Source organism: Oncorhynchus masou, chromosome 21 (assembly GCF_036934945.1).
Source record: "Oncorhynchus masou masou isolate Uvic2021 chromosome 21, UVic_Omas_1.1, whole genome shotgun sequence".
Lineage (NCBI taxonomy): Eukaryota > Metazoa > Chordata > Actinopteri > Salmoniformes > Salmonidae > Oncorhynchus > Oncorhynchus masou.
The window spans coordinates 21,803,131-21,824,356 of record NC_088232.1 but is presented as its reverse complement, the minus strand read 5'-3'; the positions used below and the strand labels follow the sequence as shown (position 1 = coordinate 21,824,356).

The 21,226-nt window shown below is 42.6% G+C and overlaps 1 protein-coding gene across 1 annotated transcript in view; it reads left to right on the top strand.

Moving 5' to 3' along the window:
- The window catches only part of si:dkey-288a3.2 (protein phosphatase 1 regulatory subunit 37), a 69,853-nt gene that overhangs the window by 26,240 nt on the left and 22,387 nt on the right, over window positions 1-21,226 (top strand). Inside the window, exons 9-10 of the mRNA XM_064926994.1 lie at window positions 15,940-16,081; window positions 16,313-16,479. Of these exons, the coding sequence (XP_064783066.1) occupies window positions 15,940-16,081; window positions 16,313-16,479 (309 nt within the window). The remainder of the gene's footprint in view (window positions 1-15,939; window positions 16,082-16,312; window positions 16,480-21,226) is intronic.

Genomic DNA, 21,226 nt, shown 5'->3' with positions numbered 1-21,226 from the left:
ATGTCGATACCCTCAGTAGGCAACGAAAGACGCACCCCCACAACAACCTCACCTTTCACCAGTCCACAATCCAACATCAGTTTATGCAAGCGAACTGACAGAGTGTTCAAACCTATTCCCCTAATTAGAACACTATTCCCCGAATCAGTCTCAGCAGAGAAGGGTAACACAGACTCCAACGCAAACGACTCCGAGGCACCTGTGTCTCTCAGGATCTTCACTGGCACTAGGTCGTTACTTCTTAACATAGGCACAAAACCCTCCGCAATGAAAGGTAAATAGTCTGGGTCAATATGGACTTTCACATGCCCCTGGGCATGAGACAGTGTGTCAGGAGTGAACTGATGTGGGACAGCTACTGCTAAAGCCATAGGCTTAGATTTAATGTAAGCACAAGTATTGAATTTACCCTTAGCCATGAGAACCGGACATTCGTTTTTCCAATTACCTGAACCTTGACAGTAGTGACACTATTGACCAAAATCAGCTTTACCACGGGAGTCAGGCTCAACCCTAGTTGAATGAAACTCTGCCCGTGAACGAGAGTATCTCGTTGAGCGAGGCCCAAATCTTTCCGAACTCCCCCACTCACTCCGAATACGGGGCTCTGCAAAGACACTTTTGTGAGTCAAAACATACTCGTCCAAAACCGTAGCTTCAGCGACAGTCTTTACTTTTTGTTCGTTAATGTGCGTGGCTATACGATCAGGGATTGTGTCCTTATTGTTCTAGCATAATCAGATCACACAGCCCTTGGAATGTCATAACTGCATAGGCGGAACACCATCGATTAAACTGTGACGATAACTCAAGCGCAAACTCAAAATGAGTCTATTGATCATCCCTTTTTTTAAAGTTCTAAATCGTTGGCGGTAAGCCTCGGGAACCAATTCGTAAATCTGGAACACAGCCATATTAACCTTATCATAAATGACATTGTCGGCTACACGAAGAGCTGAATATGCTTCCTGCGCTTTACCAGTCAACACACACTGCAACATTAAAGTGCTATCAGAATCAGGCCAAATCCTAGCTTCAGCAACATGATCATACAACGAAAAGAATGTCTCAGGGTCCTTCTCATTAAATTTTGGCAACAACCGTAAGTTCCCAACAATATAAAATGTGTCTGGGGCATGACCGAAAGAGGAGCGACCCCTAGGTAAATCTGGGTCACCTTCCCAGAGCAAACTCCCACGAGAGCTTTCCTTCCCTAACCAACTCTAACCGCTCTTGTTGCAGCTTGATTTTAGCACGCTTCAAATCCTGTTTAAATTCCATTCCCTTTTCATACTTTACATGATCATGCTCTAGCTTCTCACGATCATGTTCTAAGTTGTAACAGAAGCCATTATTTCTGTTCTTCAAAGGACAGACCACTAGGTCTAACAGATGGGGAGGCCATTGTAACGAAACAGGGAGAAGGCGAATCCTCGGCAGAGGCTGCCCAAGTGGTAACTTCAAGAATACCACTCTCCATCAGATTGGTTTTCAATATCAACCTAACACAATTTTTTAGGTGTTCATCACTAATTTCAACCTTGTAGTGTTCAGTGATCTTCAACAGCTGTTCTTTCGTACATAATTCTAACAGTTTCTCTGATGGAAAGTGAATGAACTCGTCTACGTAAGACGACATAGTCACAAGTAAATACATTTTTTTATCTTGCTCTTCTCCTCTGCTGAGCACACCAGACCGGACCACAAGTGAAATGACAATCACACTAAATGACAATCACCCTGTGCACCACAGAAGAGAGATGATATATATATGGAGCTTCCCCAAAACCTACAATAACTCAACCCTAGTTTTCGTGAGGATTTGCAGTGGATAATTAAACACTGTAGCCCGCTGGCAAGGAATAAAACCACCCAGCACGCTGGCAGATTTCCCCAAGCCACGGATGTGTCCCTGAGACAACTGCTCAGTCCACGGACACCACACAAAAATATCAAACAAAATAACCATGCCCAAAGTATTCCAAAGTGAAACACTTCGCTAAGCCTAACAGGGGGGAAAAAAAGGCTATAGCTCCGGGTAGCAAGTGTCACTACCCTACCCAAATCACCCACTGGGGTACACAGCCGATTGTACTCACCTCCTCGGACCGATGTCCCAACAGCAAGTAGAGCAAGAGTTTCCAGCCTGGGCAGGATTCTGGAAACTAAACAATGTACTCTCTCCAACGCAGAACACAACAAACTATCCACCGCAGTGGCAAGTTTACCTAACAAACAAAGGCAACCAACACGGGGCCTACCAAACATTACAACTCCAAAGCTGTAACAAAAGTTGCAAACAAAGCATCTACAGAGTTTAACATTAACTCCACATTTTCTCCCAAACACAACACACATACAGCGCCCAACGACACTAATACTAGTCCTTCATAATGCAACAAAGTTCTATACGCCAAAATGTCTAGGAACCAACCTTATGATCCCGGAAAAGCCCCCACTTGTCATGAACCGGCTCAAAGTCTGTAACAAAAAGGGAGACAACGTGGAGATAAGGAATAACAAAAATATATTTATTAACTGAAGTAACGTAAATACAATTAACAACAGTGTCTGTAGTCAGTAATGTAAGTGAGCGGTTGCGTGCATAAATGTGATAATGAGGGGTGTGGAAAGGTGCTAAAGCAAACAAACAAAATGGCCATAAAAATGCCACAACCAAAATCTAACCGTGTGTTTGCATGGAGAGTCTCCTCAATAAATGGGGAAGAGGAGTATTTATCCCAGGACACACCCGAGCCCAAGTGTGTCCCATTTCGCTGATGACCCTCACAGGTCAGCCCACCAAATCCTATTAAGGAAAACAAGAGCAAAGAGAAAGAATTCGGCAGACAGAGCGGCAGGGTCATCACACAATCAAGGAAAACGTTATGTCTGGCGCAAACCCAACACCTTTCTTCACCCCGAGAACACCATCCCCACAGTAAAGCATGGTGGTGGCAGCATCATGCTGTGGGGATGTTTTTGATCGGCAGGGACTGGGAAACTGGTCAGAATTGAAGGAATGATGGATGGTGCTTAATACAGGGAAATTCCTGAGGGAATCCTCTTTTGTCTTACAGAGATTTGAGACTGGGAAGGAGGTTCACCTTCCAGCAGGACAATGACTCGAAGAATACTGCTAAGGCAACACTCGAGTGGTTTAAGGGGAAACATTTAAATGTCTTGGAATGGCCTAGTCAAAGCCCAAACCTCAATCCAATCGAGAATCTGTGGTATGACCTAAAGATTGCACACCAGTGGAACACATCCAACTCCAAAGGATCTGGAGCAGTTTTGCCTTGAAGAATGGGCAAAAATCCCAGTGGCTAGATGTGCCAAGCTTATAGAGACACACCCCAAAAGACTTGCAGCTGTAATTGCTGCAAAAGGCAGCTCTACAAAGTATTGAGTTTGGGTTGGGGGGTGAATAGTTATGCATGCTCAAGCAAGTTGTCTGTTTTTTTGTCTTGTTTGTTTCACAATAAAAAATATTTTGCATCTTCAATGTGGTAGGCATGGTGTGTAAGTCAAATGATACAACCCCCCTAAAATTCGATTTAAATTACAGGTTGTAAGGCAACAAAATAGGAAAAATGCCAAGAGGGTGAAAACTTTTGCAAGCCACTGTATGTAGCCAAACGTTGTTGCTATTCATTCCGTTAGCTAAAAAATGGATAAATGGTTAAAAAAGGCAGTACTACCAGCTGTACTACACCTGCACCTGTCGACAACACAAGTTGTTCTGCTTCCACGAGCACATCCAATGCTAGCATCAGTAATTCAACATTTGTTGTTAGCCCAGCTAGCATGGACACTGACATTTGTGAATCTGATGCAGCCGAAGAGCTACTGCCCCCTTACCCAGGAAAGCACCGAACAACAGACAGGGACGTTGGACCATCGAAGAGGCGCAAATATGATGAGAACTACATTGATTTGGGGTTCACTTATATTGGGAGTAGTCACCTTTCCTCAACCACAGTGTGTTATATGTGCAAAAGTACTATCTCACAACTTGATGAAACCGTCACTCTTGCGCAGACATTTAGAAACAAAACATGCCCATTTGAAAAATAAGCCACTGGAGTTCTTTGAGCGAGAATTAAGAGAACTTTCGAGTAGTAAGACATGTATAAAAGCAACAGATACCATTAAGTTCTTGGAACTCCCCATCCCGGATCCGGGATCGTGACTAAAGCCTCAGGCTCATTAGCATAACGCAACGTTAACGATTTCTGAAAATCGCAAATAAAATACAAATAATGCATCTGCTCTCAAGCTTAGCCTTTTCTTAACAACACTGTCATCTCAGATTTTCAAAATATGCCTTTGAACCATAGAAATTGACTAATTTGTGTAAGAGTATGCAAAGCTAGCATAGCATTTTGAGTAGCATTTAGCACGCAACATTTTCACAAAAACCAGATAACCAAATAAATAAAATCATTTACCTTTGAAGAGCTTCTGATGTTTTCAATGAGGAGACTCTCAGTTACATACCAAATGCGCAGTTTTTCCTGAAAGCGTCTGTGTGTATGAGAAATCGTTCCGTTTTCTACATTGCGTCTGGCTACCGAAACGAACCGAAAATTCAGTCACCTACAACGTAAAACTTTTTCCGGATTAACTACATAATATCGACCGAAACATGGCAAACGTTGTTTGGAATCAATCCTCAAGGTGTTTTTTCACATATCTCTTCATTGATATGCAGTTCGTGGAAGCTTGCTTTCCTCTCTGTATCCCACGGAAAAATACTGGCAGCTGACTTTTGCGCACCAATTTCGGCGCAGGACACCGGGCGGACACCTGGTAAATGTGGTCTCTTATGGTCAATCTTCCAATGATCTGCCTACAAATACGTCACAATGCTGCAGACACCTTGGGGAAACGACAGAAAGGGCAGGCTCATTCCTCTCGCATTCACAGCCATATAAGGAGACAATGGAAAACAGAGCCTCAAAAATCCTGCTCATTTCCTGGATGCCGTCTCATCTTGGTTTTGCCTGAAGCTCATGTTCTAGGGCACGCACAGAAAATATCTTGGTAGTTCTGGACACGTCAGAGTGTTTTCTTTCGAAAGCTATCAATTATATGCATAGTCGAGCATCTTTTTGTGACAAAATATCTTGTTTAAAACGGGAACGTTTTTCATCCAAAAATGAAATAGCGCCCCCAGAGCATCAACAGGTTAATAAGAAGGGTCTAGAAGTGACTTATATGGTGAGCTACCGAGTGGCTAGGACAGGCAAGCCCCATACTATTGTGGAGGACTTAATTATTCCTGCTACCACATATATGGCTGGGACAATGCTGGGGGAAAGGCCAAAAATATATATACAGACAATGCCTTCATCAAACAACACTTTTTCACAACGCATCAGGGACATGGCAGGAGATGTTTTGAAACAATTACTGCTTTGCATACAAGCCAGTGAATTATATGCGTCACAGCTGGATGAGTCAACAGATGTGGCAGGCCTGGCACAGCCCCTGGTATATGTCCGTTACGTTTATGGGGGGGTTAAGGAAGACATCCTTTTCGGGAAACCACTGTAAACCAGGACAACAGGTGAGGATATTTTTTAAGTATTGGACAGCTTCGTGACATCAAATGGACTTTGGTGGTCAAGATGTGTTGGTATCTTTACTGATGGCACAAAATCTATGTGCAAGCAGTTGCTCCCGACACCACTTGGGTATACTGCAGCATCTACCGAGAGGCTCTTGCTGCCAAGGGAATGCCTGACAGCAAGAAAAACGTTTTGGACACTACAATGAAAATGATTAACTTTGTTAAAGCAAGGCCCCTGAACTCTCATATATTTTCTGCATTATGCAATGATATGGGCAGCGACCATGTAACACTTTTACAAGGGGCAAAGTATTGACATGTTGTTTTTAATTGAGAGACTGGCTTACATTTTTCTTTACTGACCATAATTTCCACTTGTCTGACCGCTTGCATGATGACAAGTTTCTCACAGGACTGACCTATCTGGGTCATATTTTTTCTCGACTGAATGATCTGAATCTAGGATTACAGGGACTCTCCACAACTATATTAAATGTGTGGGACAAAATTGAGGCTATGATTAATACGTTGGAGCTCTTCTCTGTCTGCATTAACAATGACAACACACAGGTCTTTCCACCATTGTATGATTTTTCGTGTGCAAATGAACTGAAGCTTATGGACAATGTCAAATGTGATATAACGAAGCACCTGAGTGGATTGAGTGCGCAATTACGCAGGTACTATCCCAAAACGGATGACACAAACAACTGGATTCGTTATCCCTTACATGCCCTGCCTCCAGTCCACTTACCGATATCTGAACAAGAGAGCCTCATCAATATTACAAGATGCGGTTCTGTGAAAATTTAATTTAATCAGAAGTCACTGCCATATTTCTGGATTGGGTTGCGCTCAGAGTATCCTGCCTTGGCAAATTGTGCTGTTAAGACACAAACTTCCCACGAGCTGGGTTGTGACAAAAACTCACACCCATTCTTGTTTAATAATTGTATCGTATAGTGTGTGTGTGTGGCAGGCTTGATGGCAAAAAAACAACATCTGAGAGTGCGCTGACCCAGTTGCTAGAGGGGGTATGCAGCTGAAGGTTTGAATGTCTGAAGGGCTACGGGACTATAAAAAGTTTGGGAACCACTGACTTAGACAATTAGATTTGCATGTTTGACAGATAACACACATTAGCAAGAGTTTAACAAGATGACCAAAAACAGTGTCAAACAATACTGTACTTCTGAAGGTAGAGAACAGTTAACCACTGCATATACATAAACAATAGATATTTTTGAAATACAAATTACTTTACAAAGTCAACTTATTGGAGGGTGCTGCCAATAAACTGCCTGGACCTCAAACCAGCAAAGCCTCTCCAAACAAAACAACTGAAAATGGTGGCTTTACATAATGAACACCTTGAATATTGTCACACATGAATAAACTCACTGATGGTCAAACTCAACACATACCATTCAGAACATTAGAACACACCCCAAACGTTTCTTCAAGACCGCATGGTCACAAAATAAACAAACTGCACCGCCACCGTACAACCTACACAACCACAAATGACCTTCCAGGTATACAGCTCTCACCTGAATTCTTCTTCGATGGGGTTTAAAAGGCAGTTGGTATTCAATGTTAATGGTGCTGTACCGCCACCAGCTGGACGAGCTATTGAATAAGAAATGTCAAAAAACATTCTGGGAACACGATGGACACTACTTACCTTTGCCACCTCCTTCTCCAGGGCCCGCCAAGAATTCAGGGGCATGTTCACCTCCACAGTTGCAGCATTTCCCTTCATCTGATATACGATATTCTTCCCTTCTGCACACACTTTTGACAAATATTTTACATTTATCACACTGCAGGGACGTGTGCACAAAATCTCATACATGGTATCACATGAATCCTAACTTTAAATGAGAAGAGAGAGACTCTTCATCAAGGAATAGTAGCATGAGTGAAGTGAACTTCTTTTCTCCGTCCACCATACAGGTCAATCGATGTGCACCAACCACTCCATCGATGTCTTCAGTTATGTCCTCTGCCTTTCTTTCTTGCGCCACGCCAGAAATAACCCCCTTGATTGGCGCCCTGCTATAAAAAAATCCATGCAGGAAACATTCCACTCCGATATATTTTTGAGTTTTAACACACTCTTCTTCTGCTCCGCAGACCAAAAAGTAAAACAAGACCACTTCTTGTAACTCTCACCGACTCCACACTTTGTTCCAACACATTCCAGATTTTCCTGGAGATGTTAAACGGATTTACCAAGTAGCATTCATCCAAAACCCTGACTCTGACCAAAAACAAGTCTAGTGGTTTCCTATTTTCCAACATAGCTTAACTTCTCCTTTCCGCCACTGTAACCCACTCATTTTCACTTTCTGTACTATTAGCTTCACTCGATTCACTGGCAGTTTCAAACAAAACCTCAGTTTTCGTCCTCTCCGCCAATCTTCCGTCCTCTCTGCCCTCCCCAATATTCCCCCGGCCTCTTCAATATATTGTAATGTTTTTATTTTTTGTAAACCTTTATTTAACTAGGCAAGTCAGATAAGAACAAATTCTTATTTACAATTACAGCCAACCCGGACGACACTGGGCCAATTGTGCTGCGCCCTTTGGGACTCCCGATCATGGCCAGTTGTGCTACAGCCCGGGATCAAACCAGTTCCGTCTTGACCACTGCACCACTCAGGAGGCCTCTCATCTGAATGCGACCAAGGTGTTATTTTATACATTTCCTACATGTCCTTCCCTAATAAGGGTGCACAGGGAAACACTGACCAAAACTTTGGTTCCTGACCTGTCACACAATATTCTTCAGTTACAAGATTGTAACTGAGGTTTAGGTGAGGGTTATGTTGATGCCCATCTACTGTGGGACTCCTGCTAAAGAGCAGGCGGAGGCAGAGATGCAGTTCAGTTTAAGAGGCTTTATAGATTCAGGAGATTATACATGACAGGGAATGATTGACAGTTGACATGAGACTCATCTTGAATTGAGACTTGTTTGGCTTTGTATTGAATATGGTTTATCTAAAAGGAGACACCGATAATAACTGGCATAAACAGTAATGAACATACATAATTAATTGGCTGTTAATGGCAATAATCAATGACAATGTTCAAATGAAATGGGCATATAAATGGGTAAAGCTATGCATAAATGTATAGCAGCAGTTAAAAATGAATTGCTAGAAAGGGGGTACAATAGCATGCGGCATGGTAGGCCGAAGCTATAGCGGGCTAATTTATCAATGGCTACATAGCATAGCATGGCAAGCAAACAAAATCGAAAATAAACAAAAGTAACAAGCGTAATTGGGTCGCTGAGCTATGATCCACCGGGTCAGTTAAGACTGGAGGTGTGGCTTGAGGGGGGCGTGGCTTTCACAACCAATGAGAGTATTTCCACACACATTTTTAATTAACATTATTTAAATATTATAACAAAGTGGTAACTATCCCCACATTGGATGTGCATAGGCACTTAACTCTTAGGGATCCCTTCACCCCCCTTCCCACTCGGATCCCGTTAACGGGATTGATTTGACAACATCCAGTGAAATTACAGTGTGCCAAATTCAAAAACAGAAATACTCATAATCAGAATTCATTAAACATACAAGTGTTATACATCAAAATACAGCTTAACTTCTTGCTAATCCAGCCACAGTGTCAGATTTCAAAAAGGCTTTATGGCGAAAGCAGACCATGCGATTATCTGAGGACAGCACCCCCCATACAAACACAGGAAAATCTGATTTCAACCAGGCAGGTGCTACACAAAAATGAGACATAATGATATAATTCATGCCTTACCTTTGAAGATCTTCCTCCGTTGGCACTCCAAAATGTTCATAAACATCACAAACGGTCCTTTTGTTCGATAAATTCCTTCATTATATCCCCGAAATGTCCATTTATTTGGCGCATTTGATTCAGAAATACACCGGTTCCAACTCGTCTACAAAGTATCTAATAATTACCTGTAAACTTGGTCCAAACATTTCAAACAACGTTCCTAATCCAAACTTATGTATCCAAAAACTTAAAGAATCAATCGAATTTAAGACGGGAAATACTGTGCTCAATACCGGACAAAACAAAGTGAAGCGCGTTCCAGGTCATGCGCTCCAAAAGGCTTGAGTCCCTTTGTGTGACACATGGAAAGAACAGGGCGACTTCTTCATTTCTCAAAGGAAAAACATCCAATTTCTAAAGACTGTTGACATCTAGTGGAAGCCATAGCAACTGAAAGCATATTTCTATTAAAAAGAGCTTCCCATAGAAATCTAATAGAAAACACATTGAGCTCAAACATTTTTTTCCCTGGATGGATTGTGCTCGGTGTTTCACCTGCCAAATCAGTTCTGTTATACGCACAGACATTATTCAAACTTCAGAGTGTTTTCTATCCAAATCTACTAATAATATGCATATCCTTGCTTCTAGGCCTTAGCAAGCTGTTTACTTTGGGCATGCTTTTCATCCGGATGTGAAAATACTGCCCCCTAGCCCAGAGAGGTTTTAAGGAACCGATACTCTTGTGTAAGCCTTATTACAGCTACAAAAGTGTCAGTGCTCAACCTTAACATGTATTGACAATTACAACAAAACAGATGAACTGGAATGACATCATGGGTGGCCAAAAATAACTATCTGAAAGCCATACCTCCAACTAGCTGGTTCAAAATAATCAAGTGTGTTCTGTCCAATATTTACCCAAATTCGGTTGTTTTTAACCCAGCATATTTGGGGGGTGAGTGTAATGAGCATAACAAAGGCAATTCAGAAAAAGTGCTACAATTATTAGCATGTCCATTAGCACTACAAGTACCGAAGACAACAGATCAATATTGTAGCTCTCAAACTCTAAGCGGCATTCTGCTGTTTCCCTACAGTTTTCAGCCATTAGTTTCACCCACGATATTCCATCAGAGAGAAAGAATCCTTCAAATATAAAAGAAAACTTACTGTAGAATTTTTGCACAGATCCATACAGCCATTGGCGCCTCAATCCAACGAAACTACACTTCCGTTACACTTCCCCAGTCACACGCTTGAGCTAATTAGCACATGCGGTCGCCTCGTCTTCTGTCTGTTTTCTGTAAAAACAAGCACTGTAACATGGAGATATGGCTGTGTGGGTATACTAACCTGATAAGATGTGTATCAATTTAACCTTTTGTTATTTAAAAAAAAAAAGATTTCTCGATGATATTTATGATAAGGACTTTATGCTTCCAAAACCGTACTACAAGCAACGCGTGTTAAGGTTTAGATTGAGAATAAGGACTTTTAACAAAACTCCCCCGTACAGAAGGTGCCTTCGTCCAATGACTTATGTGTAATTTAATGGAACTGAGAGTCATGATCAAGGGATAGGAATTCTGTACAAAGATTCAAAACCAACTGGCAGTTCCTTTTGGGTTTACCAGTATAAATCAACAATTATCAGACAACCAGTAATACATACCCAGATAGTGGCTTGCTCCACTCAGGCAATCATAAATATAGTAGGTATTTCAAATGATCCTCTTTGATGATATGTGACTTAAAGTCCTAAGTATTTATGATTGAGTAGAGCAAGCCCCTATCTGGGTATGTATTATTGGTTGTCTGATGATTGTTGATGATTTATACTGGTAATGCTGGTTGCTGCGCTCTGTGACGTGGATGCGGGGGAGGGCATGCGTGTCGGGTGTGCCCTCTAGAAAACCAGTATGAGTGTTTGCACTCAGGCTAGAATGGAAGGTGACCGGTGTGTGGGAGAAGAAAATATCTGTAGAGTTCAAAAGTTACTCGCACTGAAAACCATGAAAAAGGCATAACCCTAGGAGGCTGAGATTCAAAAAAAGAATGCACTTAATTTTATCCATGCTCAAAAGAAAACAAAAGGTGAAAGTGCAAGGTGCGGAAAAAACAAAAAACTAAGCATATGTTTCAGCCTTATGCCTTCATCAGTGCTGCACAAACAAATTAGGAAGACAAGTACTTAAGGAGACACACCTGCTGTGCGTAACAGGCGCAACAGGTGCAAGCGGATAGTTGATTAGATACTGGAGAATAGGGAGTCAATAAATGTTAACAAGGAATATGTAGAAGAATATAGAAAATAGAAAATATAGAAAATGTAATTTGAAACAGGCTAGGCTACAAAACAATATCAGAAGCAATAGATATAAAATACTCAAGTAGGCTAAACATCTCAGAGTGCTTGGCGGGACTGCTGGTGCTCATCCATATTGTGGCGGCTTGAGAAACATGGTCAATGGCAGAACTTAAGATCAGTCATGATTAGCCTCCTGAAAATGTCTAGCCACTGGTCATTTCAGGTAATTTCTTCAGATGGCACTGCGGTGCTTGTTGATGCGTAACCGTAGTTGTCTGTGTGTAAATGCCAGTGTATTGCAAGCCACATGGCAGTACTGTAGATACACTACATTGTTAGATCCACAGGTAATAAATCTATTGATAGTGTACCCATCTGTATGGTCACGTGAGGACAGTGAGCACTCGTGGCAGGTGTGACCTCTATATAACTTTATGGCAAGGTATTTACTGTATGGGCAGGTTCGAGGGCACTTTCTTTCAATCTGGGTCCTTCACCCAGACAGAGTCGTTGAGCACAACAAACCTCAACCACCAGTATGTGTAATTGAAATGGGAGTACAAGCCTTTTATCTTACAAAAAAGGATAAAACGAGGACGCCCAAGCCATTGTTTGTTTTGTAGAGTTGATATTGGCCGCAAAATGTTAACAGCCATTTTGAGTGTATTGATCTTTTCTCTTTGATACTTGTGTTAATGGTCACATGTTAATAATTGTTGCACTTTTTGTGCATGGTCTTTGTTATGCTAACTAGGCCTGCTTTATGGCTATACGTTCTACTACTGCTAGCCTTATATTGTTTATTTGCTTGCCGTGCTATACAGCCATTGATAAATGAGCCTGCTATAGCTTCGGCCTATCATGCTGCATGCTATTGTAACCCTTTCTGGCCATTCATTGTTGACTGCTGCTATATTTAAATAGTTTTACCCATTAAATGCTGCTATTAAGAGCTGATTACTTATGTATGTTCATTGCTGGTTTTGCCTGTTATTATTTACACCTTTCTCTATCTCCTTTTATATAAACCATACTCCAGACAAGTCTCAATTCAAAACGAGTCTCATGTCAATCATCTCCAGTACCTGAATCTATAAAGACTCTTAAACTGAACTGCATCTCTGCTCTTTTACATGAGTCCCACAGTAGGTGGCAAGTCAGTTAAGAACAAATTCTTATCTTCAATGACGGCCTAGGAACAGTGGGTTAACTGGCTGTTCAGGGGCAGAACAACAGATTTGTACCTTGTCAGCTCAAGGGTTTGAACTTGCAACCTCCCGGTTACTAGCCCAACGCTCTAACCACTAGGCTACCCTGCCGCCCCAGGCTACCATGCCGAATATTGTGTGACAGGCCAGGAGCCAAAGTTGTAGTCAGTGTTTCCCTGTGCACCCTTGTTAGGGGAGGACATGCAGGGTGGGGTGAGGGATACGGCGTGGCGTCATTGCTTTTTATTTCTGTGAGCAACTGTTTTGTGACCTTGCGGTCTTGAAGAAAATGTTTGGTGTGGTCTATTATGAATGGTATGTGTTGAGTTTGACCATCAGTGAGTCTATTCATGCAACAACATTCAAGATGTTCATTATATAAAGCCACTGAAATGTCCTTGTTGTTTTCAATTGGTTTGTTTGGAGAGGCTTTTCTGGTTTGAGGTTGATGCAGTTTATTGGCAGCACCCTCTAATTAGATGATTTCTAAAATATATATTACTATTGTAAATGCAGTGGTTAACTGTTCTGTCTTTTCTACAATCTGAAGTACAGTATTGTTTGTCACTATCACTGGTCATCTAAATCAACAATTATCAGACAACCAGTAATACATATTTCAAAAGAAACTTGGTCAGCTGAATCGCTGTGAAAGTATTGTTGCATTTCAGAAAGCTATCTAGTAACAGATATAAGTAATTTTGGTGTTCTCTTAATGTCTTTCTAAAAAACAAACCTATCCTCTGTTTTAATCAACTTTGCTTGTTATTTATATCTACTTCTGTACTGTTTCCCTTTAATGGGCCTAAAATCTGTCTAATGTTTTAGATGCTACAATTGTAATACATGTTTTATATTTTTGCTAAGGTTGTTGCCTGGTTTGTTGCATTGCTCAGAATGTTGACCCAACTCAATAGGTGGCCTGTCACCAACCTGTCTTATGTTCTGGTTGAGGTGATCCACTCATTATACAGTAACTGTCGTTGTCTGGTGGTTCTGCAATTTTAGCTAACCCTAATCAGCAGGTGTTACTACAGTCATGTCTTCAAAAACACCACAGTGAATACTATAGTGTATATACATTTAGACCATAGTAGTATACTTTAGTGTTTTGGGGTGGTTGGCTGTGAATGTCTCAAATATTTGAACTAGGACCACAATGGAATTAATTACTTAATTGATTGACTTTGTTCTCGACAAATCTCTAAATGCATTATATCCACGTTTGTGGTTGTATTGTTTTTAAAAAATATATATTTTGACGATCAATCAAGGGATACTACAGTGTGTAGTATAGTATTCTACAAAATTCTATAGTTGGCACACCACGATCTAGGGGGAACCTCAGGAAATCCCCGGTATGAGCTCCCTAAGGACATACTGTTCAAATCAAAATGGCATTGTTAAAGCTAGCTAGCAGTCCAATCTGAAAATTCTCAATTAAGTACTACGTGACAAAGGATATTACAGATAAGTGATAATGCCCGACAAGCCGGTGTTTGGAGGAAATATTGACACAGGTGTTAGGGCAATATATCCTACAAATACTGGCCCTGAGGGCATTATCACTTTATTACAACGGGTTACCAACCTCTTTAAATAATGATTGACGTATTTTTATGAATGTTATTTTGATTTATTTATTCATACTATTTCCTCCACAAGATACAGTATAGTCCCAAAACAAATCTTGGGTTGACACCCAAGCCGGCTGGTCGTTGTTTCTTTCGGTTCGGTTGCTAAAGACGTGACCCAGTCATTCAGTCTTTTTGTTCTGCATCTATGGACACAACCCAGTCGTTTGTTCTAAATATTACATTGCCATACTGGCTGGCAACGTTCTTAAACAAATGCAAATGAAGCTACTTTGCTGTTATTCTGGCTAGCCGTAGTTGTTAGCCATAGTTGCCGAGCTAGCAAGCAAGGGTTAAGCTGTTTTCTAATAACATTTATTTGGATACATCCATAACAATGAGCTAAGGAGGTGCGATTTCTCCTGGCATAGAACATGTGCTCACTCGTCAGGACACTGTTGTTCAGAGGAGTTAGCCAACAACAAAGCTAACACAATCACTTCAAACTGACGCTGGAGAGATTCGCTGTACTTTGTTTCATTTGACCTTTCTTCAATTTACATTTCTTTGTATATATCCATAAAAATGATGCCAGCTGATTCATGATTTCGATTGGGTGAGAAACATTTCCTGCCTGTCTGTCTCATCGAGACTCCCGAGACATTCATTACTATGGTACAGCTGGAGATCGAATTTGAATATTGAAACAATGTTGCAAATGTCGGAGAGACAGCAAGGTTTACACAAATCTCTGCTGTTGAAAACTAAATGTTAGTCTAAAAGAAATGTGAGATAATGTCTAGATTATTTTTATAGTGAAGATCAAGATTCATAAATTTCCTGGCTAGGCTGATGAGACAGAGGATTGAGCAGCCAGATGGAACAGAGTAAAGAGGCATTTTAACGTCATAGATTTAGCTGGTGGTAACTTGTGGAAAAGACACTGGCTGGAATGCGGTTTTAACCAATCAGCATTCAGGATTAGACCCACTCGTTGTATAATGTATAGTATTCTACACAGTATACTACAACATTCTAAAGTAAGCACTACACAATCAGAGAAATTACAACGTGTAGTATGGTATTCTCCAGCATACTACAAAATTCTACAGTAAGTACTACACAATCGAGGGATACTAAAACATGGAGTATAGGATTCTACACTGTACTATAGTTTACTATATAATTCTATAGTAAGTACTATAGTGAACTGTAGCATTTTTTTATGTGGACAAGAGGAGATTAAACATCCTGTAACAGATTCATAAACACCGTAAACAACTTGCTGCAAAATATCTAAAAATGTAGTTGAATGTGCAGATTTATTGTCCCTCCTTCACTAGTTGTTGTTCTATAAGAATGTCAGAATTGTTATATTTTATTGGATGTTATATTCAGGTAGAGGATATAGGCTATGTGCCAAATGGTGCACTATATAGAGAATTCGGGACGCACACAGAGTATGATCTGTGGCCTTGTGTTTGTGCTGTATTCCAGCCTGTCCTAAAGACTCTGGAGACATTGAACCTGGGGGAGAATAACCTGCAGAACAGAGGTATCCACACACTGAGGGAATCTCTGATGATGAACCACTCACTTTTGCAGCTAGACCTGGAACACACACACTTCACTTGTGAAGGTACTCACCTTTCACACAGTCGTCACTCATGCTATTCTGTGTGTTTGCTATCTCTTCATACCACTGTGTTACTATAAATGTGTGTGTATGTGTGTGTGTGTGTGTGTGTGTGTGTGTGTGTGTGTGTGTGTGTGTGTGTGTGTGTGTGTGTGTGTGTGTGTGTGTGTGCGTGTGTGTGTGTGTGTGTGTGTGTGTGTGTGTGTGTGCGTGCGTGCGTGCGTGCGTGTGTAGGGGCTGTGGCTTTGGCTGAGTTCCTAGCTGAGAGCCGTCAGATCCAGCGCCTGGACGTACGTGAGAACGAGGTCAGGGCTGGAGGTCTCATGGCCCTTTCTCTGGCCTTACGAATCAACCACAGCCTCACCTCACTAGACCTGGACCACACACCCAAACAGGAACAGGTACATCAGTCTCAAGCATCTCAAATTGTACCCAATTCCCTATGTAGAGCAGTACTTTTGATCATAGCAACTTTTCCCTATATAGTGCGCTACTTTTGACCAGGACCAGAGTCAGACACTAAAAAGTCATCCATGGCGATTAAGTGTTGCGATACGTCTTCAGCGTTGTTGACTTTTTGTCCTCTCTTGAGGAGACGCAGAGCTGAGGAGAACGATGCTGCCACAACTTAAATATGAGTACTTTAATCCACAGTCGTTGGTTGGTCATGTTAAAGTTCACAATTAGAAGTCAGATAAAGACAACTAAAAAGTCATCCATGGCGGTATGTCAGTGTTGCCTTTTTCTCCTCTGTGTGCGTCTGTGAAGGCCTGAGGAGAACTATTCTGCCACTACCTTAATACAGGCCCCTGCTGGATTCACAAAATAATTACCCACACTTGCCATCTGTTTGTCATGATTTTATCTCAGCTAACTTATTTGCATATTAAAGCATTAATTAAAATCTCCAAGGAACGGAATTCTTACTTTAAAATGAACTCCAATGGCTTTGTGTGGATGGGTCTCTAAAACCTGTTTTATTTTAGTGTTTGCAGTTTTATTTTGGTGTTTACTCCTTTAATTCAAATTCTATTACATTTCTTCCCCGGTGACAGAAGTCAACTGGATATACAGTATATGCCTGTTTATGTGGGGGGGGGGGGGATGGGAAGCTATTATTTGAAATGATGATAGGTTAACGTACTGTACATACTGTGAATGTGTACCTATACCAGACCAGGTACTGTATCAATTTTAATGGGGACAGAAATAAATTCCTTGTTGGAGTAAAGCATTTCATGCCTAGCATCAGACCCACAGTCTTGTGATTAACATTTCTGTTGTGGAGACAGGACTTACTGTGGTTTCAGTCCGGGATGTTTAAGGCATGGTAATAAGGAATATTTTTGCGCTGTGCCGTCGTAAGGTTTGGAGTCACACAGCTGGGATTTGTCTTGGCGGTCGTGCTGATCCAGGTGGGAAGAGTGACGATTGTATTAAAAAGCAAATCTTTCCATCAGAAAACAGCGGGGGGCCAGATCAAGTGTTCCTCACTCAGTCCCGCTGTATTCCCCGGGTCGCAAAGAAATGTGAAAATTTCATTTTTCTAAAGGAAAATGACTGGGTATGTGTGTGGGAGTGTGTGTGTGTGTGTGTGTCTGTAAAAGAGTGGGCGTGTGATGCCGTTGGTCTGCCCGTATGTGGCGCGTGTGTGGCTATGTGTGTGTGTGTGTGGTTCAATTGTGGATGCGCATATTTAAAAGACAAAAAAGGTGGCGGGGCCTGGGACTCGGAGGGATGGGAGGAAGTCTGGGTCCTTTGCATCTTTGTTTACAAGCGTCAGATTTTTCATGTCTGTTGCCACACTGCTCCATTTGATCATTGGCCTGTTTGCTGTTAATTATTAATTATTTACCCATCTAAAATATTCAGTGAGCCAGCAGCCTTATGAAAAGCAACATTCAGAGCGTGTAGTTATCTGGAGCTGCTGCTTTCCCTGCCTGAAAGGCTGCAAGGTGAAGAGAGACTGTTTATCATGCTTATCAACCTGCCTAATAAACAAACTACATGGGCTGCGTACCAAATTGTCACCCTTTGCCCTATGTTGTGCGCTATATAAGAAATAGGGTGCCATTTTGGACACAGACACCTCTTCACCGACAACATTTAGCAGCTGCTTCTTAATCGCTAGTTTGATGTGTGGATATTTTGTTTGTTGGTCCATAACCCGTGTGGCTCAGTTGGTAGAGCATGGCGCTTGCAACACCAGGGTTTTGCGTTCGATTCCCATGGGGGACCAGTCTGCAAAAATGTATGCATTCACTACTATAAGTTGCTCTGGATGAGAGCATATGATGTAAATGTAGAATGGCTCTGCCATACAGATGAGGGGTACAGTGAGGAAGTAGTAGTTCCCTACAAAGAGTGATAATTAGGAGAGCAGGGGTTACTTGTAGTCTAGGGTTGCTTGAGTTGGGCCTCTGTGGGGAAATGATACAGAGTGGAGGACACAGCCTTTTGCAAGCTGTTTTAGAAGGCTGTGTGTTGGAAAGTTATTTTGTTGCTTTGTGTGATGGCATTGGGGCGTTGGTAGAGGGGTACAGGTGTGAAGGGAGGAGGATGTGGAGGGGGTCTCTGGGGAGCTGTTTTAGGGGGGGCTCTTTATCACACAGGGGTGCAGTAAGAAAGGGAGGAGGAGGCAGTCATTGGGGAAGATGTTTTTTGGGGGCCCCTCTCCTTTGGCTTGGTCAGTCTCGGTGGCTGGTTGTTTGACGGCTGGGATGGGACAACCTGTCCATGCATGTAGTCAGCACTCAGGTTCAGGCTCAGAGGGGTGATGGGCTGCATCATCATAGGCAGAGTCAGCCCAGCGCTCCAGAGACCACAGCAGAGGTTGCGTCCCACATGGCATATTCTCTACGGGCCCTGGTTAAAAGTAGTGCACTAAATAAGGAAAAGGGTGCCATTTGGGACACAGACTTACGCCACCCGACCCACCCAGAACCACAGAGATGATGCCTCAGAGATGGAGCCCTCACACAGAGAGCGAACTGGCATTCAGACCCTCCCTGCTTTTCACCGCATTGCTGCAATAAGAGAGGCACGGAGGCTTTAACAAGGACTTCTGACTTCTGCATATTGCCCTAACTCAAGAACTATCAAAAGACTACTCTGACCACTTTTCGGACATTGCTATAATCACAAAGGCGTCTACTGCTGAACTCCAACTGTAACCATCACCTCACCATTAGAGCTGCTAGTAGTGCATCAGAGGATAGAGCCTCTCAAACAGAAAATGAACCAGTGTCTCTCAAACACAATCACAACAACAAACTCGTAGCTCGCTGCACTCCTGATGTATTTTCAGGGAAAAATAGGCATATTTGCCAGCTGTGTAATTTACTGCTGCTCTCATTTGCATATTAAAGCCTTAATTAGCCCCTCTGAGCGTGTGTGTGTGTGTTTTGGGGTGGGGGGGTGGGGGGTGGGTAGTGTAATCATCGGACGTGTAGTCACGGGGGAGGACGATGTGTTTGTGTCCGGGGGGAGGTGGAGAAGGGGGGGAGTGGGCCTGTGTGGGAGGGATCCGGGAACGGGCCAGAACAGAGGCAGACTGCACAGTCGTAGTCTTCTGGGGGTCTCTGTTGACCATGTACTGCGTGCCATATCCCTTTGTTCCCCCTGCTGCTCTGGGGGGTGCTGTATGTATGAAGCAGGGGTTGCGTTGCGCCGTTTCGAAGCTCTTTCCGGGCCCTTTGATGTGTCACACTTGGTCTATCTTGCTATAATTTTAATGGCTCCTCCTCTCCTCTCCAACACTTCTCAGCAGTCAGAGGTGTGACCCACACGTTCACAGGAAGTACAGAGAGCTGATTTTTTTGGTTTGGAAGACAGGGAGATGGAGAGGAGAAAGGAGGTGTTGGGAAAGAGGGTGGCAATATGCATGAGAACACAAACTCAAGTGCACATTGGTCTTTTCAAGGCTGGCATGAGGGCGTTCTAGTTAATTGATTAGCTCTTATATGTTTTCCTGCTCCCTCCTTCCCAGATGATACCATATGTGTATGGTTATTATGAGGTCATGAACTACATAAACTCAGCATAAAAAGAAATGTCCCTTTTTCAGGACCCTGTCTTTCAAAGATAATTCATAAAAATCCAAATAACTTCACAGATCTTCATTGTTAAGGGTTTAAACACTGTTTACCACGCTTGTTCAATGAACCATAAACAATTAATGAACATGCACCTGTGGAACGGTCGTTAAGACACTAACAGCTTACAGACAGTTGGCAATTAAGGTCACAGTTATGGAAACTTAGGACACTAAAGAGGCCTTTCTACTGACTCTGAAAAACACCAAAAGAAATATGCCATGCCTTGCTCATCTGCGTGAACGTGCTTTAGGCATATTGCAAGGAGGCATGAGGACTGCAGATGTCACCAGGGCAATAAATTGCAATGTCCGTACTGTGAGACGCCGAAGAAAGCGCTACAGGGAGACAGGATGGACAGCTGATCGTCCTCACAGTGGCCAATTGCGTGTAACAACACCTGCGCAGGATCGGTACATCCGAACATCACGCCTGCGGGACAGGTACAGGATGACAACAACAACTGCCGAAGTTACACCAGGAACGCACAATCCCTCCATCAGGGCTCATACTGTCCGCAATAGGCTGAGAGAGGCTGGACTGAGGGCTTGTAGGCGTGTTGTAAGGCAGGTCCTCACCAGACATCACCGGCAACAACGTCGCCTATGGGCACAAACCCACCGTCGCTGGACCAGACAGGACTGGCAATAAGTGCTCTTCACTGATGAATTGCGGTTTTGTCTCATCAGGGGTGATGGTCGGATTCATTGTTTATCGTCAAAGGAATGGGCATTACATTGAGGCCTGTACTCTGGAGCGGGATCGATTTGGAGGTGGAAGGTCCGTCATGGTCTGGGGCGCTGTGTCACAGCATCATTGGACTGAGCTTATTGTCATTGCAGACAATCTCAACTCTGTGCGTTACAGGGAAGATATCCCCCTCTCTCATGTGGTACCCTTCCTGCAGGCTCATCCTGATATGACCCTCCAGCATGACAACGCTACCAGCCATACTGCTTGTTCTGTGCATGATTTCCTGCATGACAGGAATATCAGTGTTGTGCCATGGCCAGTGAAGAGCCCGGATCTCAATCCCATTGAGCAAGTCTGGGAC